Source organism: Schistocerca americana, chromosome X, assembly GCF_021461395.2.
Source record: "Schistocerca americana isolate TAMUIC-IGC-003095 chromosome X, iqSchAmer2.1, whole genome shotgun sequence".
Lineage (NCBI taxonomy): Eukaryota > Metazoa > Arthropoda > Insecta > Orthoptera > Acrididae > Schistocerca > Schistocerca americana.
This window is the reverse complement of record NC_060130.1, coordinates 756,042,035-756,062,159: the sequence shown is the minus strand read 5'-3', so window position 1 is coordinate 756,062,159 and position 20,125 is coordinate 756,042,035. Positions and strand designations below refer to the sequence as shown.

The window sequence follows — 20,125 nt, the reverse complement described above, 5'->3', positions numbered from 1 at the left end:
GTGCATGCTCTGTTGCCTGTGTCTATGTGCCTGTGGTTCTGTCAGTGTGATCATGTGGTGTATCTGACCCCAGGAATGTGTCAATAAAGTTTCCCCTTCCTGGGACAATGAATTCACGGTGTTCTTATTTCAATTTCCAGGAGTGTATTTGCGGTCTGAAATATCGGTACCACTTTGACCTCACGGGTCGCAAAGTCGACAGACGTAAAGTCCACGACCAGAGCCGGTTCGAGACAATTTATCCAAACGAGCGACTTAACATTTGGCACTCCCCCCTCCCCCCTCCCCATTTCGCTCGTACACTTTCATCCGTGTCAGTTTCCAGTAGGAATTGTAATACGCACTGTGTACATATCTTCCACTGAGGCGCCCCAAGCGGACGCCCTATTTGTATTACGTCCTGTATAAAAATCTTACAGTTGTACCGCCTCTGGCGTCCCTCTCAGATTGGCGCCCCAAGCAGCAACTTGCTTAGCTTAGGCCTTCAACCGACTCGGTCCACGACAGCCAGCTGCAGAACGAGGCAGACTTGACAAGGTATAACTGATGGCAATAACCTCCATTCATTCCCGTGGAAACTTGAAGTACTAATTTTTTTAACTATTTTTTTTTTTTTTTTTTTTTTTGATGAGTTTGTCGGCAGGGGTTGTTTGAAACCAGCTGGTGGCGGTGCCGGTATAGTGACTGACTGTGGCGTACGTTTTCAGTTTGGTCATAGTATCTGGGAGTCTTTCTGGAGGTGGTTAGATTGCTATAGGGCATTTATTAGTGGTATAGGAGTAGTGTCTCTTCAATGACTGAGGCTAAGCTGACTAGGCACCTAGTAAACATTGTACTTTGTTAGGTCCTCTGACAAAGTTATAGCGTTATGGAACTGTGCTTTATTTGTCCCTGTGAGTTTTAACAGTTTCATATCACATTGTCAGTGTCAATGAGTGACTCTTCTTGTGTCTCACTAAATTTGCAGGCTCCTGGCAGTTTTTTGTTAAACAGACCTTCATAGCCGTCTTCTGGGAATACTGAAATTATCTTGGCCACAACGAGTCGGTATCAGTTTTTTCATGAACCTTTATTACAGCGAAGTCATTGAGTGTTAAGGAAATTTTATTCTTCCCTGAAGCGGCAGGCTCTTGTTCCTCTTTTTCGGTTACTACTTTGCTAAGTAGTGTCTATATCTGAGCTACTCCAAGAACTGAGAAGTCTGAATCTGACTCTAAAGAATATTCAACCGGCTGCCTGACCTGTTTTCTTCCTTTTATGGCATTTATGTAGTGAAATCTACCTTATGTCGTTTTGTTTCTACAGCACGCTCCTTTCTTCCTTTGGCAAGTATTTGCTTCAATAATAAGCTTTTCTTTTCCCGCTGGTTCTTCTTCCATTCATTCTTTACTGAGTGTTGACGTTTCGATGCTTTGCCAGAACGCTTCCTCTTTTTTTTTAATTTTTTTTTATTGAAGAATTGTCGTCACATTGTTGCACCTTCGGCGATTTATCCCAAAAGACCTGCAGAAATTTACCCCACTTTTTAACAAATGCTCCCTGTTGATTCGGAGGATTAACTGGAGCTGTTATTTCCACACGAAAGTGAAGCTCAAATGCGTAGTGTCAATGAGAAATTCGTTGTTTCTTTTTTTTTTCAAACCCTTCATTACACAATGTTCCAGTAAAAAATAAGAAAAGTTATATGGTAGTAGTAAAAAAACAGACTTACATCATTTTCTCATCTCCAGAGCGACCTGTGGGACAATAAGTTACAATTATACAAACCTGCCACTTGGCCAACTCCTGAACCGATAGCAGTAAAAAGCTCGGTGCTGGTTATTACCCCACAAGGGGGCTTTCCTCCCACATAGGGCCATCAAATCACGCGGTTTATCCGGATGCCATCTGGTTTTTATTGCTCTGTTTCAACCTCCTGTTGTAAATGAGTAAAATAGTAAGCAAAACGCTATTTTGGAACTCCCATGTCAGGTTGTTGTTATGTGATGTCAAATGTCATCTGGTGGACTGAAATTCAAACTGGACATTAACTGGGAGGGATTAAAGCAGGTTGGCAACACTTCAGATTATCGTCGACTGTCGTGGCACGGCGACTTGATCTGCAGCTTCGCTCTTGTAGAGTAACGCACTGCACATCTAGTCAGACGTGGGCGTGATGTCATTATTGATGTTAGCTGTTGTGAGTGTACACTAATGAATACACTTATGGTTATTTCTCGAGGGCAATGCAACAACATATAACGCTAATGCGTCTATTAAAAGATTCCAAGGTATTCTTGACTACAGGAAATATCGCAAAGTAAAGTGAAATTATGTTTATATGGATTAGGTGAGGCCAATGACCGGAAAAAAACAATGATTACAAACGTCAAAAGCAGCACCCTGAGGTGAGAGCTGATACTCCTAGCGGCGAGATACATTATGCACTTCGTAGACGCGCTGCAGAACTTGTGATGTACGCTGCAGTGAATAAAGGATCCCATACAGACAGCAACAGAGGAGAATAAGATGAACTACACAGCATCCCATAAATTCTTGAGGCGAACTGGATCCACCGTTTAAACGCCAACTTGTATCAGGAAAAAGTATTCGCAGTTAACAGCTATAGTTTCAAAAATTTTAGCCGGCCGCGGTGATCTAGCGGTTCAGGCGCTCAGTCCGGAACCGCGCGACTGCTACGGTCGCAGGTTCGAATCCTGCCTCGGGCATGGATGTGTGTGATGTCCTTAGGTTAGTTAGGTTTAAGTAGTTCTAAGTTCTAGGGGACTGATGACCACAGATGTTAAGTCCCATAGTGCTCAGAGCCATTTGAACCAAAAATTTTATTAGTTTCCTCCAGGATGTCGGACAGATAGTTTATACGTAGGGCATGTCCAGTGTCTTCCAGACTCTGGTTGTCTACCTTACAATATTATTCCATTTATTTATTGTTTCTGGAATGGCTCAACAGTGCACTAGAAGAATCTCCAGGGAAAATGATTTTAGATTATTGTAGATTTGCTACGTGTCAGACATTTTATGTTATTGGGTAAATGATCAAAGATTTTTGTTACTGTCTATTGGACTCCTTTCTGAGCCACTGATGGATTTAATAATGGATAATAAAGATCATTTTTCCCTCTAGTGTTGTAGGTATGGACATCACAGTTCTTCTCAAATTGTAATGGATTATTTATGACAAATTTCCTTGGCAAATATGCGTATTGTGATGGTGCAGTTAAAATTCTTAGCTCCTTGAGGAGATAAATACACGAGATCAGTGGGTGAATACCACATACGGTATGCAAAGTATGTCAAGACGCTGATTCGTTTCTTTGTGAGATTAGCAGTTATATGAAGAATAAAAGCAACTGAACTTAACTGTTTGAGAAGCTCAGTAATATGCTTCTTCAAGTTCCAGTTTTCATCAATATGAACACCTAAAAATTTGGAGCATTCGACATTATTTACTGACTCCTGCTCAAGTGTTAAATCAATTGTTATTATGACTCTGTTTTACAGAACCGGAACTGAATATAGCGTCTTTTTTTCAAAATTTAGCGAGGGCCCATTTTCTGAGAAACACTTCATAATTCTTTGGAAAATATCATTTACTATCTCTTCTGACGCTTTCTCTATAATATCATCTACAAATCTTTTCACCTTTTAATGCCTTTAGTGATCGCTTTTTATTATTAAATAATATAACTCTGTGACTGAAGAGCATACTTTTCAATGTAAGTACACTCCCATAGAGGACCAAAAATTTAAAAAAAAAGAAAAAGAAAAAAATTGGGTAACAGTTTGGAAACACTTCACGAACAAGATAAATGCCTTCATCGCATAAGATGTGACCTCATATCTGACCTCCTCAGCCTTCATTCAATATGTAATGTTCTACAATTAGCAACGACAGTTCACACCATACCAGTTGTTTTTACCATTGTGTCATGGTTACTAATCAGCCAATGTGTTCCAAGTTATTTGTTATAAATACTTCATGGAAAATATTTTTGAGAGGTTTTGCAATTAATTTTGCTACTTAAGTAATTGTAATTTTTTGAGTCTAAGTTTGGATCAAAATTTCTGTTCAGGAAGATTATGAGAACACGGTTATTCTTAAATGAGTTTTTTGCATGTTGGAGGAGTGATGGTCAAGCATGTTATACTGGGAAGCATTTGTGATGTTTGGAAAGTAGAGGAGAGCTACTGACATAACTGATGCAGTAAGGGGGGTTGTGACTAATGACCTGATAAGTCATGAACATTTTCCACAAAAGGCAAGAGATTCAAGTCCTGGACCATTGAACAATGTTTAGTGTTAATGTCAATAAATATTTTGGTATCCATATGATGGCATTTTGGAGTGAGAACAGATAGGTAGTCACCTCTTGTTTGCAGTAATAAATATATTATACTTACATAATATAAGTTAATACATTTATCTCCAGTTTTTAATAGTAGAGTATATTGATGAACATGGTTAACAGAAGAAACTGTTCTGCCCTGTTGCTGCACCATATTTTGTACATTTGTATGAAACTAAAAGTCATTCACTAAAAAAAATTGTTGGCTTGATTTACAAGCAGTGTTTTTTGTAACTGCAGTGCTTTCTAGCACACTATGTACTCACAGATGAACATATATATTAGTAATAGCATAGTATTTGGTTTGTTCTGTTGGTTGCTCTCTTTTTATGATATTTATTGCTGTTATTAAAAGTCTAGTCTGTGTTAATATGTGGTTTTCATTACTTACAGGTTTCAAGGCTGGCTGGTGCTCTAGCAACACTTGGAGTAAAGAAAGGGGACCGTGTTCTCATTTATATGCCTATGATTCCTGAGGCAATTATGGCAATGTTAGCAACTGCTAGGCTGGGAGCTGTCCACTCTGTTGTCTTTGGAGGTATGCTATCAATAAAAAGACATTAGCTGTTTACTAATACATTATTGGGTTTATGATCACATAAAGGTTATGATTCTTAGTTTCCAAATTCAATCAGTTGAAGTGCGGAGAGAGACCTCCAGATTCACCCTAGTGGGACATAAACAATACTTTATCTGTTTAATTCATTTTAGTCGTAAAATGTTACTTTTTTGTTGGGACATATGTTTAACAATAGGTTTCTAGAAATTAAGCTAAACAACAACCAAAAAATACCCTGTAATGTGATCATCACAACTAATTACTGCTTTAATATGGAATACAAGTTTTCTGGCTGGGGCCTGAGGTTGGAAAACGTTCCACTCATTTTCTTGGTAACTTTCAAAACATTTCTTGCCAGTCTTAAGTCATACAGATTGTAGGGTCAGATCTGGAAATGGGGAGGAGGTGTCACAGTTTGTTACTCTCTCTCTCTCTCTCTCTCTCTCTCTCTCTCTCTCTCTCTCTCTCTCTCTCTCTCTCTCTCTCTCTCTCCCTCCCTCTCCCCCTCCCTCTCCCCCTCTCACTCTCCCTTTCCCTCTCCCCCCCTCTCTCTCTCCCTCTCCCCCCCTCTCCCCCCCTCAAAACGGAACATGTCATCAACTATACTTTTACCATTTCACAGATGCCTGTGAATTTAAAAATAATGATAATGAGGAAATATAAAGTGTTTTATTATAACAATAATAAAGTGTTTAATTACAATAAAATAAATGTAATACTGACTGCAATAACAATACATTGTTTACAAAGAATTAAATTCCATACATCAGATTTTTTAGCAAAATTTCATTCTTCTTTATCCTCTGAATGTTGATTGAGAAATTTGGAAAGTGACATGTGAAAAAATATAAACGTTATTATCTGCAACTGTTTTTCACACTGAACAAAACCACACAGTTTAGACTACAATTTTTCAATTGCAAAGGGTACATCCTTGGGACAGTGATGAATATTTTGTCCTAAATATGGATTTTGTGCTTTCATCTGAAATAACAAGCTATTTTTCCATACAGATAATGAAGCGGCGGTTAGTAAAGTGATTTTTGTAGCTACAAATTTTTGTGGATCTGACATATTGCCAGTTAGTTTCTGTCTTAGGTTCTTCAGCCAATGTTTCTTTGACCATTTTTCTGATGTTTCACCAGCATGAGTGACTGACATGTCAAAGCTTCACTCTCCATTGCCATTGGTCGACTGAAGTTGAGCTCATAATTGGAGGTTTTGTATACTAGCTCCCAGTTACACCAACATCTGGGTTTTTTTCCGTGGTCATTACAACTGTGGTACTCCCCTATTTCCCGCAACAACTGCCAGCAGAAGATATGGGACCTATTAGAGCTGATGACATGCCGAAACCTAAGCACAGATTTGACGTGGTGATCACATGTAATATGAATCACTTAATCAAGATAACCTCTTTCTTGGCAGACATACAGAGGACTCTGCCTAACACAGAAGCTCTACTCAGCTGTGTAGATGACTAAAAATCCATAAAGAGGATGTATCACTAAGACCAATCATAAGCACTCCTGGTGCACTGGCATATAAACTGGGAAACACTTGACCTCTCCACTTCAGCCACAAACATGTCATTGAGAAGCTGAAGAAACTAAAACTTGGACCAAACAACATCCTGGTCAGCCTTTATGTTGTTTCCCTGGGTACTAAAGTGCCACTCAATGATTCTCTGGAGTATATCAATTCCATTTTTGTGCATGACACCACCAAGAAGCTGTTTCACGTATGTCTTACCATGAGCTTCTTCATATGGAATGGTGATTTCCACTTTGTCTAGTATCAGCCCGTTTCTTTATGGAGCATTTCAAAAGATGGCCGCTGGACTTGGAACCTCATAGACTAAGGTGTGGTAGAAAGAAGTAGACAGGCAACACCTTCATCATGTGGAATCATGGTGAGGAACAGCTCAGTGGCTTCCTAAGATATTTGAACAGTCTCCATGCCAGCATAAAATTTGCTATAGATGTAGACAAGGACCAACAGCTACCCTTCCTAGATGTTCTGGTTACAAGGAATGGTGAGAACCTGGGACACGGTGTGTATCAAGAACAGACACACACAGACTGATAACTGCATAAATGTTGAAATCATCATAATGTGGAAGACAAACCAACAATTTAAAATCAGAGATGTTAAAATAGTCTATATTAAAACTGACTGAAATTCCAAATCTGCAGTAGTTATTTATTATGTTTTCACAGTATCACAACCAATTTCGTATCCTGGAAGTATGTCTCCAGGTCCTATACAACTCATATTTCATGTGCCATAAATTCCAGAGTACAAGTGCACTTCTCTGTAAAACCTTGGATGAAATGGCAGATGGCCATCCTGTCTGAACCACGCATGATCAGTAATACATCTCCAAAACACAGTCAAAAGACAATCCTGGACAGCACATGACAATCCATGTATGATAGAATAAAACCTATGAGCACAAGACATTGCAGAATGAATGTAATGTAAATTAAAACACAGCTTGCAGTGAAGGTAGAGTATAAAAGAGAAGAAACCTACCATCATCAAGATCGACAGCAGAAACAAAGAATTAGGACACCCAGTCCTTTGGAGTCATCAACATGCTAAAATAAATTGGCATGTGGGAAATAGCACCATATGTTACACTGCTAGCCACACACTGAATACCGTGAAACCAAGCACACTCCACCCAGTCACAAATTGAAGGTCACGATATCTAGTAGTAGAAACAAAATTAATAGGACACACAGTTTGACCTTGGGAATCACAGTAACAAAATGAATCTCAGTGTTAAATAACAATCCAATACAAGAGACAGAAAATATTAACCATTACCTTTATTAAGAGAAGTAACAGACAATTAAAATTATTTAAAGCTAAGGAAACTGAACTACTTGGTTCCATTTACAACAAGATAATAGAACCTGCAAATTGATGGCAAAGTATTATTTTAAATAATATTAAAGTGCACAGTACACTGATATTCAGTTTACTATTGAACATTCATCTGATGATATTATCCCTTACCTTGATCTGGCCGTCACTTTGAAAGATTTTCTTTTGATATTTATAGGAAGCCCGCTACAACTGACTTGGTCATCCATTCTTCCTCCAAACATCCCATCAGTTATAATAGAGCAGCTTTCAGAGTGTTCTCACATCACTTTCACAACATTCCACTCTCCGCTGAAGCTTTCAGAAATGAATATGATGCTATTATCCACAATGCTATTTCCAATGGATATAACAGTAGTTTTGTTCAGACCATCAACAATGAGATTCTCAAAAGGGTGTCTGGTTCCCCTCTATGCCAGTCATGGTTTTTCTCCACACTATTTACCTTACACATTAACCAGCCCACCATCGGATATCACCATTTGCCATAATATGGGAGTGTGTCAGAATGCGTAGGCAGACACCTAAGAAAGAAGGATATATAGAAGCATTTTTTATTCCTCATAATGTTGGGACCAGATATAGACATAGAGGGTCATGTGGCACCAACTTGTATAAAAACACTGGGGTTTATGCCATAAAGTGCCGAGGTTTCAGTATGTGGCTTAAGAAACACCTCAATGTGAATAATCAACGTCCACCTTGTCATTACATTTGCAGGAAATGGATATTCGGAAACAAATGTTAGAAAACAACAGCAACATTTTATGCATTGAGTATAAAGGGACATTGTTACATATTTTAGAAGAGATGTACATTTTTAGGGCTATCAAGAAGTCCCCTTTACAGATATTGAACAGCCAGATGTACCTAAAACATTGGGGTCTGTTACTGAATCTCAGCTACTAATAGTCTCCTCACTATGGATAGAGTCCACATGTGGTTACATTCATCCTGGATAAATAATTGTTCCTGTTGCCTAAATTCAGATCTCCTATATTCCTTGTCCATTCCAAACCACCTCTGCCATCCACATCCACCCTCCCTTCCAATTCCCCTCCCCCCCCCCCCCCCCTCCGCCCAGGGGTTTTTGGCCAGTTTTGAGAGATTAGTTTTAGGAGCTCTGGTCTGATTTCACTAGAATCCATCATATAGTCTCTATATTCTCTTTGTTAGTTTGGACTGTTTAAAATATGATAGGGATCAATTGTTGCATTAACTTGATCTAGAATTACTTACCATCAATTTACATACTTTGTTTATATATATATATATATATATATATATATATATATATAGAGGGAAACATTCCACGTGGGAAAAATATATCTAAAAACAAAAATGATGAGACTTACCAAACAAAAGCACTGGCAGGTCGATAGACACACAAACAAACACAAACATACACACAAAATTCTAGCTTTCGCAACAATGGTTGCTTCGTCAGGAAAGAGGGAAGGAGAGGGAAAGACGAAAGGATGTGGGTTTTAAGGGAGAGGATAAGGAGTCATCGCAATCCCGGGAGTGGAAAGACTTACCTTAGGGAGAAAAAAGGCCAGGTATACACTCGCACACACACACATATCCATCCGCACATACACAGACACAAACAGACATTTGTAAAGGCAAAGAGTTTGGGCAGAGATGTCAGTCGAGCCGGAAGTAAAGAGGCAAAGATGTTGTTGAAAGACAGGTGAGGTATGAGCAGCGGCAACTTGAAATTAGCGGAGGTTGAGGCCTGGTGGATAATGAGAAGAGAGGATATACTGAAGGGCAAGTTCCCATCTCCGGAGTTCTGACAGGTTGGTGTTAGTGGGAAGTATCCAGATAACCTGGACGGTGTAACATTGTGCCAAGATGTGCTGGCCGTGCACCAAGGCATGTTTAGCCACAGGGTGATCCTCATATATATATATCTAAAAACAAAGAAGATGAGACTTACCAAACAAAAGCACTGGCAGGTCGATAGACACACAAACAAACACAAACATACACAGAAAATTCAAGCTTTCGCAACAAACGGTTGCTTCATCAGGAAAGAGGGAAGGAGAGGGAAAGATGAAAGGATGTGGATTTTAAGCGAGAGGGTAAGGAGTCATTCCAGTCCCGGGAGCGGAAAGACTTATCTTAGGGGGAAAAAAGGACAAGTATACACTCGCACACACACACATATCCATCCGCACATACACAGACACAAGCAGATACATATTGTGTCTTTTAATTCTTTTTTTCTGCTGTAGATCTTGATAATGGTAGGTTTCTTCTCTTTAATATTCTACCGACACCACAGCCTGTGTTTTGATTTACATTACATTCCTTCAGCAATGTTTCATGCACATAGGTTTCATCCTGTCATACGTGGATTGTGATGTGCTGTCCAGGCTTGTCTTTTGATTGTGTTTTCGAGATGCGTTCTGATCATTCATGATTCAGATCAGATACCCATCTGCCATTTCATATAAGGCTATGCTGAGGAATGACATGTTTTTACACACTTGTAGCTTGAGATTTGTGACACATGAAGTACTAGTTTTATGTGACCTGAAGATATACCTCCAGGGTGTGAAACCAGTCATCATATAGTGAAAACATAATAAACAGCTATTGCAGATTTGGAATTTCACTCAGTTTTAATATAGACTATTTTACCATCTTCAATTTTAAATGGTTTGATTATCCTTCACATTATGTACAAGTTTTTTGGCTGTGGTTGCCCAACCTATAAGGTTATTTGTGGACTCATCACCCAAGCCAGAAAAGAGGAGAGATTAACATACTTGTAATAAGTGAGAGCAGAATACAAAAGACAAAAATTGTATTTAATCAGAGAAGAAACTTACTCACCAGCAACAACATCAGTCTGAAAATAGGGAAAAGTATCATGAAAGGTTTCATTTGGAATGTGGCCCTATACGGATATGAAACTTGGACAATTGGAAGAGAAGAGAGAAGATGGCTAGAGGCCATGGAGATGTGGTGCTATAGAAGGATGATGAAGTTGCTTAGAAGAGTACAGAAAACCAGATCTCTGTGGAGGCACATCCAAACAAGAAGAGAGAAACTTGTAGGGCACATCCTACAACACAACAACATTATTGGAACAATAGCAGAAGGAGCTATTGAGGGAAGGAATTGGCAGGGGCAACCAAGGATAACATACATGCAACAGATCATGAATGACGTTGGATGTAACACATATGTGGAAATGAAGACTAACAAGGGGAGGCCGCCAATTGTGAAATTCAGATTCGATTCATACTGCGCATAATAAGAGCTCATGGCCAGAGGTGTAATGTGGCAAAGCACCAAGATGCACTTCTCAGCCATTGTCGAGAAAATCGACAGTTAAAAAAGAAACCGTTGCGGTGAAATATCTCTACGATTAATAATTCTCTACAGCGTCGTGGCGCAGCGGTAAGCGCTCGGGTTCGCAATCAGAAGGTCGCCGGATCAAATCTCGCGCCACGCAATTTTTTTCATTATTAGTTTTTTGTAATTCAAACATATATATATATATATATATATATATATATATATATAAAAGTATTAATGAATTGCTTATGCATGTTGGTGAAGGCGGATCGCTCTCCAATTGTACCGCCTCCATTTTTCCGTTTTTTTTTAACAGGGTGTACCAAAGCTCTCCCGTCCGCACTGATTTTCGACAATGTTATAAGTTGCGCTAGGGACCGCATCTACCTTCTTTCGAAGTTAGCAGGCAACTATGCTGTTATGCGGCGGCTCGTTTCGGCCCATTCAACATCTGTCATTCAAGTGTAACGAGCGAGTAATGGAGTCTATATTTCATACCTGCCACAGCAAATTTGTGTTCGTGGGGTCTCTATTCTAATTCGAACGTTTGACTTACGCTATACATATTCATTTCGGAATATCGTTTCTACGTCTTCCGTTAACTATACGTGGTTAACATTATGAAGACAATTAATAACATTTGTGAAATACAACTTTGTTTGCGGAAAACATAATGATGTTCTAAGTCACCAGTTTTTCCACGACAAACAACTTTCAACAACTTATTATATGCATAATTGTTGCAACTGATTGCCGGGAATATATATATATATATATATATATATATATATATATATATATATATGAATTATAAAAAACAAATACTAAAAAAAAAAGGGTACATAGCGCGAGATTCGATCCGGCGACCTTCGGATTACGAACCCGAGCGCTTACCGCTGCGCCACGACGCTGTAGAGAATTATTTATCGTAGAGAGTATTTCACCGCAACGGTTTCTTTTAACTGTCAATTTTCTCGACAACGGCTGAGAAGTGCATCTTGGTGCTTTGCCACATTACACCTCTGGCCATGAGCTTTTGTTATGCGCAGTATGAATAGAATCTGAATTTCACAATTGGCGGCCTCCCCTTGTAAGACAGACAGAAGAGAGGAATGGTGCTCTGCTGCAAACCAACCTCAAGGTTGAACACTAAAAGAAGAAAAGAAAGAATAAGTGCAAGATGATTGTGTGAGCTGCAGCACCTGCAACGTAAGATAAAACACCTGGAACACATTCTAAGGAGCAGTAAGTACTCCACCAGTTACCATAAGAAGTGTCATGAAATCTAACTCTTGGTGAAGAGACACTTCGGAAGGATAAATACATGCCCACTTTGATGGACAGAATCGGCCATATAGTGTGAAAACACAGCATAAAGACTATTAATTCTAAACCGACCAAGGAGATCAAAGAGTGTCTCAGATTTTCAAAGGACAAAAGGGACACAACTGCAATGCCAGGACTATACCACATACCCTGTACATCCATCAACACCAGGATCACTGAAACGGTATTTCAGGTTGGGGCAGATAGAGAAATTGGCTGTGGTGGAGCATGCAGTGTGTAAAAAGAGCTACCATGCCCTCTTGTTGAGGGAAGCCATAGAAATCCACAAACATGAAAATAGCTACAACAAGAAAGAGCAAAGCCTCAAGCTAAATGAATCGTGTATTCCTGTGCTGCAGCAGACAATTGGTGCAGATACCAAGGGGAGAACCACAGTGCTAATGACCAGACAAAAGGCTTCAGACTTTGGCATTACAGGTTCATACAATCTCCGACAATGAGTTTGGCTCCAATCCACCACCAGCAATGAAGAGTGAAGCTGGTGATATCTCAGGAAAATCATCAAAAAAAAATATTGGCTAAAGAATATGAAATAGAAATCAACAGGCAATATGTCAGCAAGTTTTTCAAAAAAACATTAACAGTTTTGTGTTTTGTAGATCTCTCAATGGAGGTCTTTTTGATAATGAACACATTCCTGACACAGCAATGACCAAAATTTAAAAAAAAGCCCATGATCATATTTCTTTCTCTTGTGTGTTATAGTATGACTTCTGCCAAACAAAATTATCCATGACTTTGATACTTCAATTATCAGCTTTCAAATCAAGAGGACAAATGATTCTGGGTATTGTTTCATTTTTTATTTTGCAATTTGATTGGGCTTAACATGTGGAAATCATTTTTACTTCCTTGTTATCCTTCCATTGTAGACAGTTACTCCATTATTGCTTATCCTACAGTGAATCTCTCATGTTACAAGTTTCTTTTCCTGCTAGAGGTTCGGCGTGTTTTCCTTGTTGACTTCAGTGAGTATAATGTGTTATGTGACTCACATTCTACCTGCCACAGAGGTCAAGTTATAGAGCCTCAGAAGCTGTGTATCCTCAACACTGGCAATCACATACATTTTCACTCTGCTGCTGGATCATCCTCAGCCGCTGACCTCTCTTTCAGCTCTCTAGCCCTCAAAGGTTCTTCTCAGTGGGAAGTTACGGGTGTCCCTCATTCTAGTAACAACTTCCCACTCTGTTTTCATCTATGAGGTGAGGCAGTCCCCAAAAGGAAATCAGAGCAAACTGGATGCTGTACAGCCTGTTAGATGGTTCTGAACATAAGACAGCATCTAGGAACTGGTAGACCACACCACAAGTGTGATCGACCATGTCATTGACGTACCCATCCAAAAGTCCTTAGACCACCTTAGGAGTCATCCTGCACCTTGGTGGAGTGATGAATAACACTCAGCTATTTGCATCAAGCTTATGGCTCTGCAGTGGTCTAAATAACAATCAACAGTGGAAACTCAACACGTCCTTTCGGGTAACTACGGCCAAAGAACATTGCCTAATCAAGTATGGTGAGAAAAGTTCTTGGCAAGTATTTCTGGAAACAATTAACTGTTCCAGTCATTCTACACAGGAAACCATCAGGAACATTTCTGGTAAACATAGTCAGTCATCTGTAGCAGTGGTGCTGAAACAGAGATGTCTGAAGACAACACAAAGAAACATTGACCATAATATGGCAGAGCATTTTGCTATGTCTATTGCCACTGCCAACAAGAATCCAGCATTTCACCACTACTGTGTGACCATGAGTTGTGGCTTGGACTTCAGATCCAACAACTGAATCATATAACTACTCCTTTTCCATGTGGCAGCTAGATTCAACACTGTCCGAGGCTCATGATATTGTGCCTAGTAGCAACCTAATACAGTACATCATGCTGCAACACTTGGTAATGGAATCAAAAGAAATTCTCCTAGAATGTTAAATTCTGTATGGCCGATAGGGCAATTTCCCAAGTTGATGAAGGAGGAACTTTTGATACCGCTCATCAAACCAGGAAAGGACATAACATGCCTCAGTAGTTACAGAAGTGTAACCTTAATGAGCTGTGTAAGAAAGACCTTGGAGCAAATGGCTAACCATCATCTGGTCTTCACAGCAAAGACCAGGCAGCTACTTAGCTGCTCTCAAGTCAGGTTCTGAAAGTGTGGATCTGCTGTTGACAATCTGACTATGCTAGAGGTGAGTATACAATAGACTGTGTAGACAGCATTGTACATGGATATTTTTTGTCATGAATTAGGGCTTACAACACTACTTAGAGGCTCATTATTCTCAGACAGACCCATCAATGTGGCTTTCATGACTCATAGTCATTTAGTCTTTCGTAACAAAATATTCCTAAGATACCAAGTTGGTGTTGTTCCACCTGATAATTTTGCGAAGGACAATAGTGTTCCCCATATGCGAGTGTTAAGTGTTAGAAGGTCCACAGTAAGGAGTCCTGTGCAACACACCTTATTTGTGGACAATTTGGCACTTTCTTGTTTCTTCTCAATCCCTGCAACATCAACTCAACAGTTGCAACTCACAGTTAAGAATTTGGAGGAGTGGACCACAAAGACAAGTTTTAATTTTCTGCAGATAGGTATGTATGTGTTGATTTTAATCATTCTCATTGTATTTTTGATTTACCCAACTTGCAAATGAGGGACACCTTTCTACATTTTAATGATGTGGGGAGGTTTCTGGGCCTCAAATTTGATGAAGAACTCTTGTGGTGACAACACCTAAAGGGCCTGAAAGCAAGGACCCTGAAAACACTGAATACCGTAAAGTATCTTAGCCACAGGTTTTGGGAAGTGGACAGAATGCATCTGCTCCAGTTTTACAAGGTTTTTGTGACATCCTGGCTAAACTATGGATTCACAGTGTCTGGATCAGTGACACCATTTTCCATCAAGAGTATTGACATTACCCAACATGAGGGTATCGGGTTGGCTGCATATGTCTCTGTGCTGAGGCTGGAGAACTGTCCACTTACTGTCTGGTGCTGCCTTCTCATGATGTGTCAGGTGTAAAGATCCTTGCTGTTCAACTTCAGCAAAATACTGTAAGTAACCTTTGATAACTTTTGATCATAATAAAACCTGGTAAGATGAACTGTTCCTGCAAATAGCTAGCATAATTTGTAAATCAAATAGTAAGGAAATTGTGGCAAGAGGGAATTGAAATGCAAGCTAACTATCAATTTAATTAAATACAACTTGACTAAGGGGACTGTTATGCAAGTTGCAAATCTGAGCAACAATGCAGAGCAAATAGCATGTATCCACATTTCACCATCCTGATTCTACATTGGACATAAACCAGTGAAATAGGCAAATTAATGTTGTGCCATGAACTCTAACATAACAGGAACAGTGATCATAATTTATCTGCAGAATGATCCATTACAGACTGGGTAGCAAATGAAACACCGGTAGTTACATTGACATTTATTGTAGGGGAATGTAATGTCTCATAGTTTTTTAACAGATGCAAGAAACAGGAAACATAAATTCATATGACAAAACATTCATTTAAAGAATTGTACCTCACAATTATTAATCAGTGGTAAGTTATTGTACCAGTAGTGATGACAAACACATGCTCCAAATGTGCAAGAAAATGATGAGGTACAGAATCAGAAAAGGTTCTCAATTACAAGGAACTGATCTGAGAAATGGCTTGTTACAGTAATATGCAGATAAGAAAGTGTACAAAAAGGATACTATTGCTTGGACAATACTGATTCAGCTTAAGCATCTCAATGATTTTGAGTTAAAAATATTTTGGACCATGGCAACATCCCTGGACTCTCCCGTGATGAAATGCACATGGAAATTATGACAAAGTGAACACCCTGAAATTAATTAGTGAACCCCATAATTTGTGCTAGAATGGTGTTGAGAGAGGAGAGACACTATTGAAACATTCTCTCAAGCCAATGTACTTCTAACTGGCTCCAAAACCACACATATAAACAAAGAGAATATGGTAGCCTGAAATGGAATAATTTAATCAGAAATCTGTACAATATAACAAGCAAAACTCCTGTAGCATTTAGAGAGAAAGGAAAGACTTTGTGACAGCTCTTTCTATACCTGCAGCGCATCTGACTGTCCCACCACCCACATGGATCGTTCCACAAATGAAATATCTCATACATGATATAATCAGCTCCACAGTTATCATTCTTATTTTTATTTTGGTTTACTTTATATTTTATTGGTATGGAATAAATGAATAATAATAACAAATTCTTTGGAAACACAGCAGTTGTTACTTCATATTGTGGAATGACCAAAATCCATTTGTTGACATTAAATCATAATGCACTGAATTAAAATTAATCATATCTTATTAAAGAAAAATCAAAACCTTCCTGATAAATTTAAATTACAATTCGCTTCTTACAATTAATTTTTAATGATATAATTTGTATTACTAAGATACTGGGTGTTTCATGACAAAATTATAAAATGTAAAGAGGTAATAGGACCTAATACAGAATGTTTCGAAGGAAAAATATGAAAGCGTATGATATGTTTCCATTTTTTCTGAGTTACAGCTATTTGAAACTGTCAAGAATAAGAACATTGTAGGCTGCAGTAAATTAAAAGAATAACTTTTGTTTTATCATCAATTTCCCTTAGTTACTCCACATTTAAAACATGCCACATGGAGCTTAATCTTCATCTTTAGTACTTAAATATGTGCTTGAGTAATTAAAACATGAACAACCAAGATATTTCTTTCTGAAATTTTTCCCTGTAGACTTCAGTGTCAAGCAGTCTCATAAACGTTTGTCTAATGAAGGAAGGTCTCTTGACCACAGCAGTCATCCAGTAATGCTACTGCAACTCATCCAGTTTTCAGGCTATGTTTACTTAACACACTATTTTGGTGGCCATGATCAGTATGTAGGTGCTCAACCCCAATATAAGTATATTTCAGTCCTCATTAGCAAAGAAAATTAGCATCACTTCACTGTTTCCTTCTCTCCTGGTTTCTGATAACTATATCTCAGAAACTGTTGACATCAGAGTTATGTTTACTGGTGTTTTTCCCTTAGAATGATATGCACTCTTCTAAATTAATACATTGGCATGCCCTACTCAAACACCCTGTGGAGAGGACATTTACCACCATACTCTAGTGGAGTCCTAAATTTAACTAAGCTTTTTTACTTATGAGTAATTTACAGAACTATTCAAATACTTTAATTCATTACTTAGCAGTTCAAAAAGCTAATTCAATAATTAAATTTATTCTTTTATTTCCAGGTTTTGCCGCACGAGAGCTTTGTGTTAGAATAGAGCATGCAGAGCCTAAAATTATTATAGCTGCTAGCTGTGGAGTAGAACCCAACAAAGTAGTCAGGTATTTTAATATTTGGTATTAAACCTAAACCCACAATTAACATGTTACATGACAGAACAGTTGTATATAAACGTATGATCTTGTTACATGTGAATATTTCAATAAAAATTTCACTTACAAAACTTTTAATTAGAGAACAGTTGCAATTTTTCTAACCAATTTTAATTACAGATACAAAGAAGCCCTGAATGTGGCAATAGCAACTTCTAGCTGGAAACCACATCGTTGCATCATTTTCCAACGATATAATGTTGCCATAGCAGATCTGGATACTAAGTATGATATATCATGGGATGATGCTCTTTTACTGGGTTCGCCTCACCCTTGTGTTCCAGTAGAGGCTAATGAACCACTTTATATACTATACACATCAGGGACAACAGGTGAGAGTAGAGAAATCTTTTATTTTACTCTTTAACCTTAATTTCTGTGTCTTCATTGTTCTTCAACAAAACATATTTATTGTGTGCGTTGTAACTTTGGAATTACAGTGAATATTTTGAAGGAAAATGGAATGATTAAAAACCTATGATAGAAGTAACATATTATGGGGGAAAAGATCATATGACAAGATTAAGTACCGCCCTTCCTTAAAGTATACCTTCAACCAGATAGTTAAATATTTGTAAATCTGTCCATCTAACCATTTAACTCTGTTGCTTTGAGTATGACATGTGAGAAGACTTGTGTTCCCCTTAATAAATTTATGCTATGGCTGTGCAGTTGTGAAGCAACAGTGAGAAAATGTTTTAGAATGTCCTGTTCATAAGCATTTTTGTCTACTAATCTAAAAGTGTCAAGTTTGTCTGTAACTGCTTTTAAGATATTATATGAAATTTGTATGCTATTGTAACAAAATTTTCCTGTAGTATTTATCATCATTCTGTCAACCATATTTTTAACTTTTTTAAATTTTGCAACTGGAATCACTCAACAGAAGAAAGTCCACTGGACCTGACAGGATACCAATTTGATTCTACACAGAGTACATGAAAGAACTTGCCCCCCTTCTAACAGCCATGTACCGCAAGTCTCTAGAGGAACAGAAGGTTCCAAATGATTGGAAAAGAGCACAGGTAGTCCCAGTCTTCAAGAAGTGTCGTCGAGCAGATGCGCAAAACTATAGACCTATATCTCTGATGTCGATCTGATGTAGAATTTTAGAACATGTTTTTTGCTTGAGTATCATGTCATTTTTGGAAACCCAGAATCTACTATGTAGGAATCAACATGTATTCCGGAAACAGCGATCGTGTGAGACCCAACTCGCTTTATTTGTTCATGAGACCCAGAAAATATTAGATACAGGCTCCCAGGTAGATGCTATTTTTCTTGACTTCCGGAAGGCGTTCGATACAGTTCCGCACTGTCGCCTGATAAACAAAGTAAGAGCCTACGGAATATCAGACCAGCTGTGTGGCTGGATTGAAGAGTTTTTACCAAACAGAACACAGCATGTTGTTATCAATGGAGAGACGTCTACAGACGTTAAAGCAACATCTGGCATGCCACAGGGGAGTGTTATGGGACCATTGCTTTTCACAATATATATAAATGACCTAGTAGATAGTGTCGGAAGTTCTATGCGGCTTTTCACGGATGATGCTGTAGTATACAGAGAAGTTGCAGCATTAGAAAATTGTAGCGAAATGCAGGAAGATCTGCAGCGGATAGGCACTTGGTGCAGGGAGTGGCAACTGACCCTTAATATAGACAAATGTAATGTATTGTGAATACATAGAAAGAAGGATCCTTTATTGTATAATTATATGATAGCGGAACAAACACTGGTAGCAGTTACTTCTGTAAAATATCTGGGAGCATGCGTGCGGAACGATTTGAAGTGGAATGATCATATAAAATTAATTGTTGGTAAGGCGGGTACCAGGTTGAGATTCATTGGGAGAGTCCTTAGAAAATGTAGTCCATCAACAAAGGAGGTGGCTTACAAAACACTCGTTCGACCTATACTTGAGTATTGCTCATCAGTGTGGGATCCGTACCAGATCGGGTTGACGGAGGAGATAGAGAAGATCCAAAGAAGAGTGGCGCGTTTCATCACAGGGTTATTTGGTAACCGTGATAGCGTTACAGAGATGTTTAACAAACTCAAGTGGCAGACTCTGCAAGAGAGGCACTTTGCATCGCGGTGTAGCTTGCTCGCCAGGTTTCGAGAGGGTGCGTTTCTGGATGAGGTATCCAATATATTGCTTCCCCCTACTTATACCTCACACGACTGGAACAGGAAGGGGAGGTAATGATAGTGGCACTTAAGGTGCCCTCCGCCACACAC

The 20,125-nt window shown here is 38.7% G+C and overlaps 1 protein-coding gene across 1 annotated transcript in view; it reads left to right on the top strand.

Annotated features, from left to right (window-relative positions):
* The window catches only part of LOC124555550 (acyl-CoA synthetase short-chain family member 3, mitochondrial), a 324,870-nt gene that overhangs the window by 162,625 nt on the left and 142,120 nt on the right, over nucleotides 1-20,125 (top strand). The window contains exons 4-6 of the mRNA XM_047129506.1: nucleotides 4,740-4,884; nucleotides 17,736-17,832; nucleotides 18,004-18,215. Coding sequence (XP_046985462.1) covers nucleotides 4,740-4,884; nucleotides 17,736-17,832; nucleotides 18,004-18,215 — 454 coding nt within the window. The remainder of the gene's footprint in view (nucleotides 1-4,739; nucleotides 4,885-17,735; nucleotides 17,833-18,003; nucleotides 18,216-20,125) is intronic.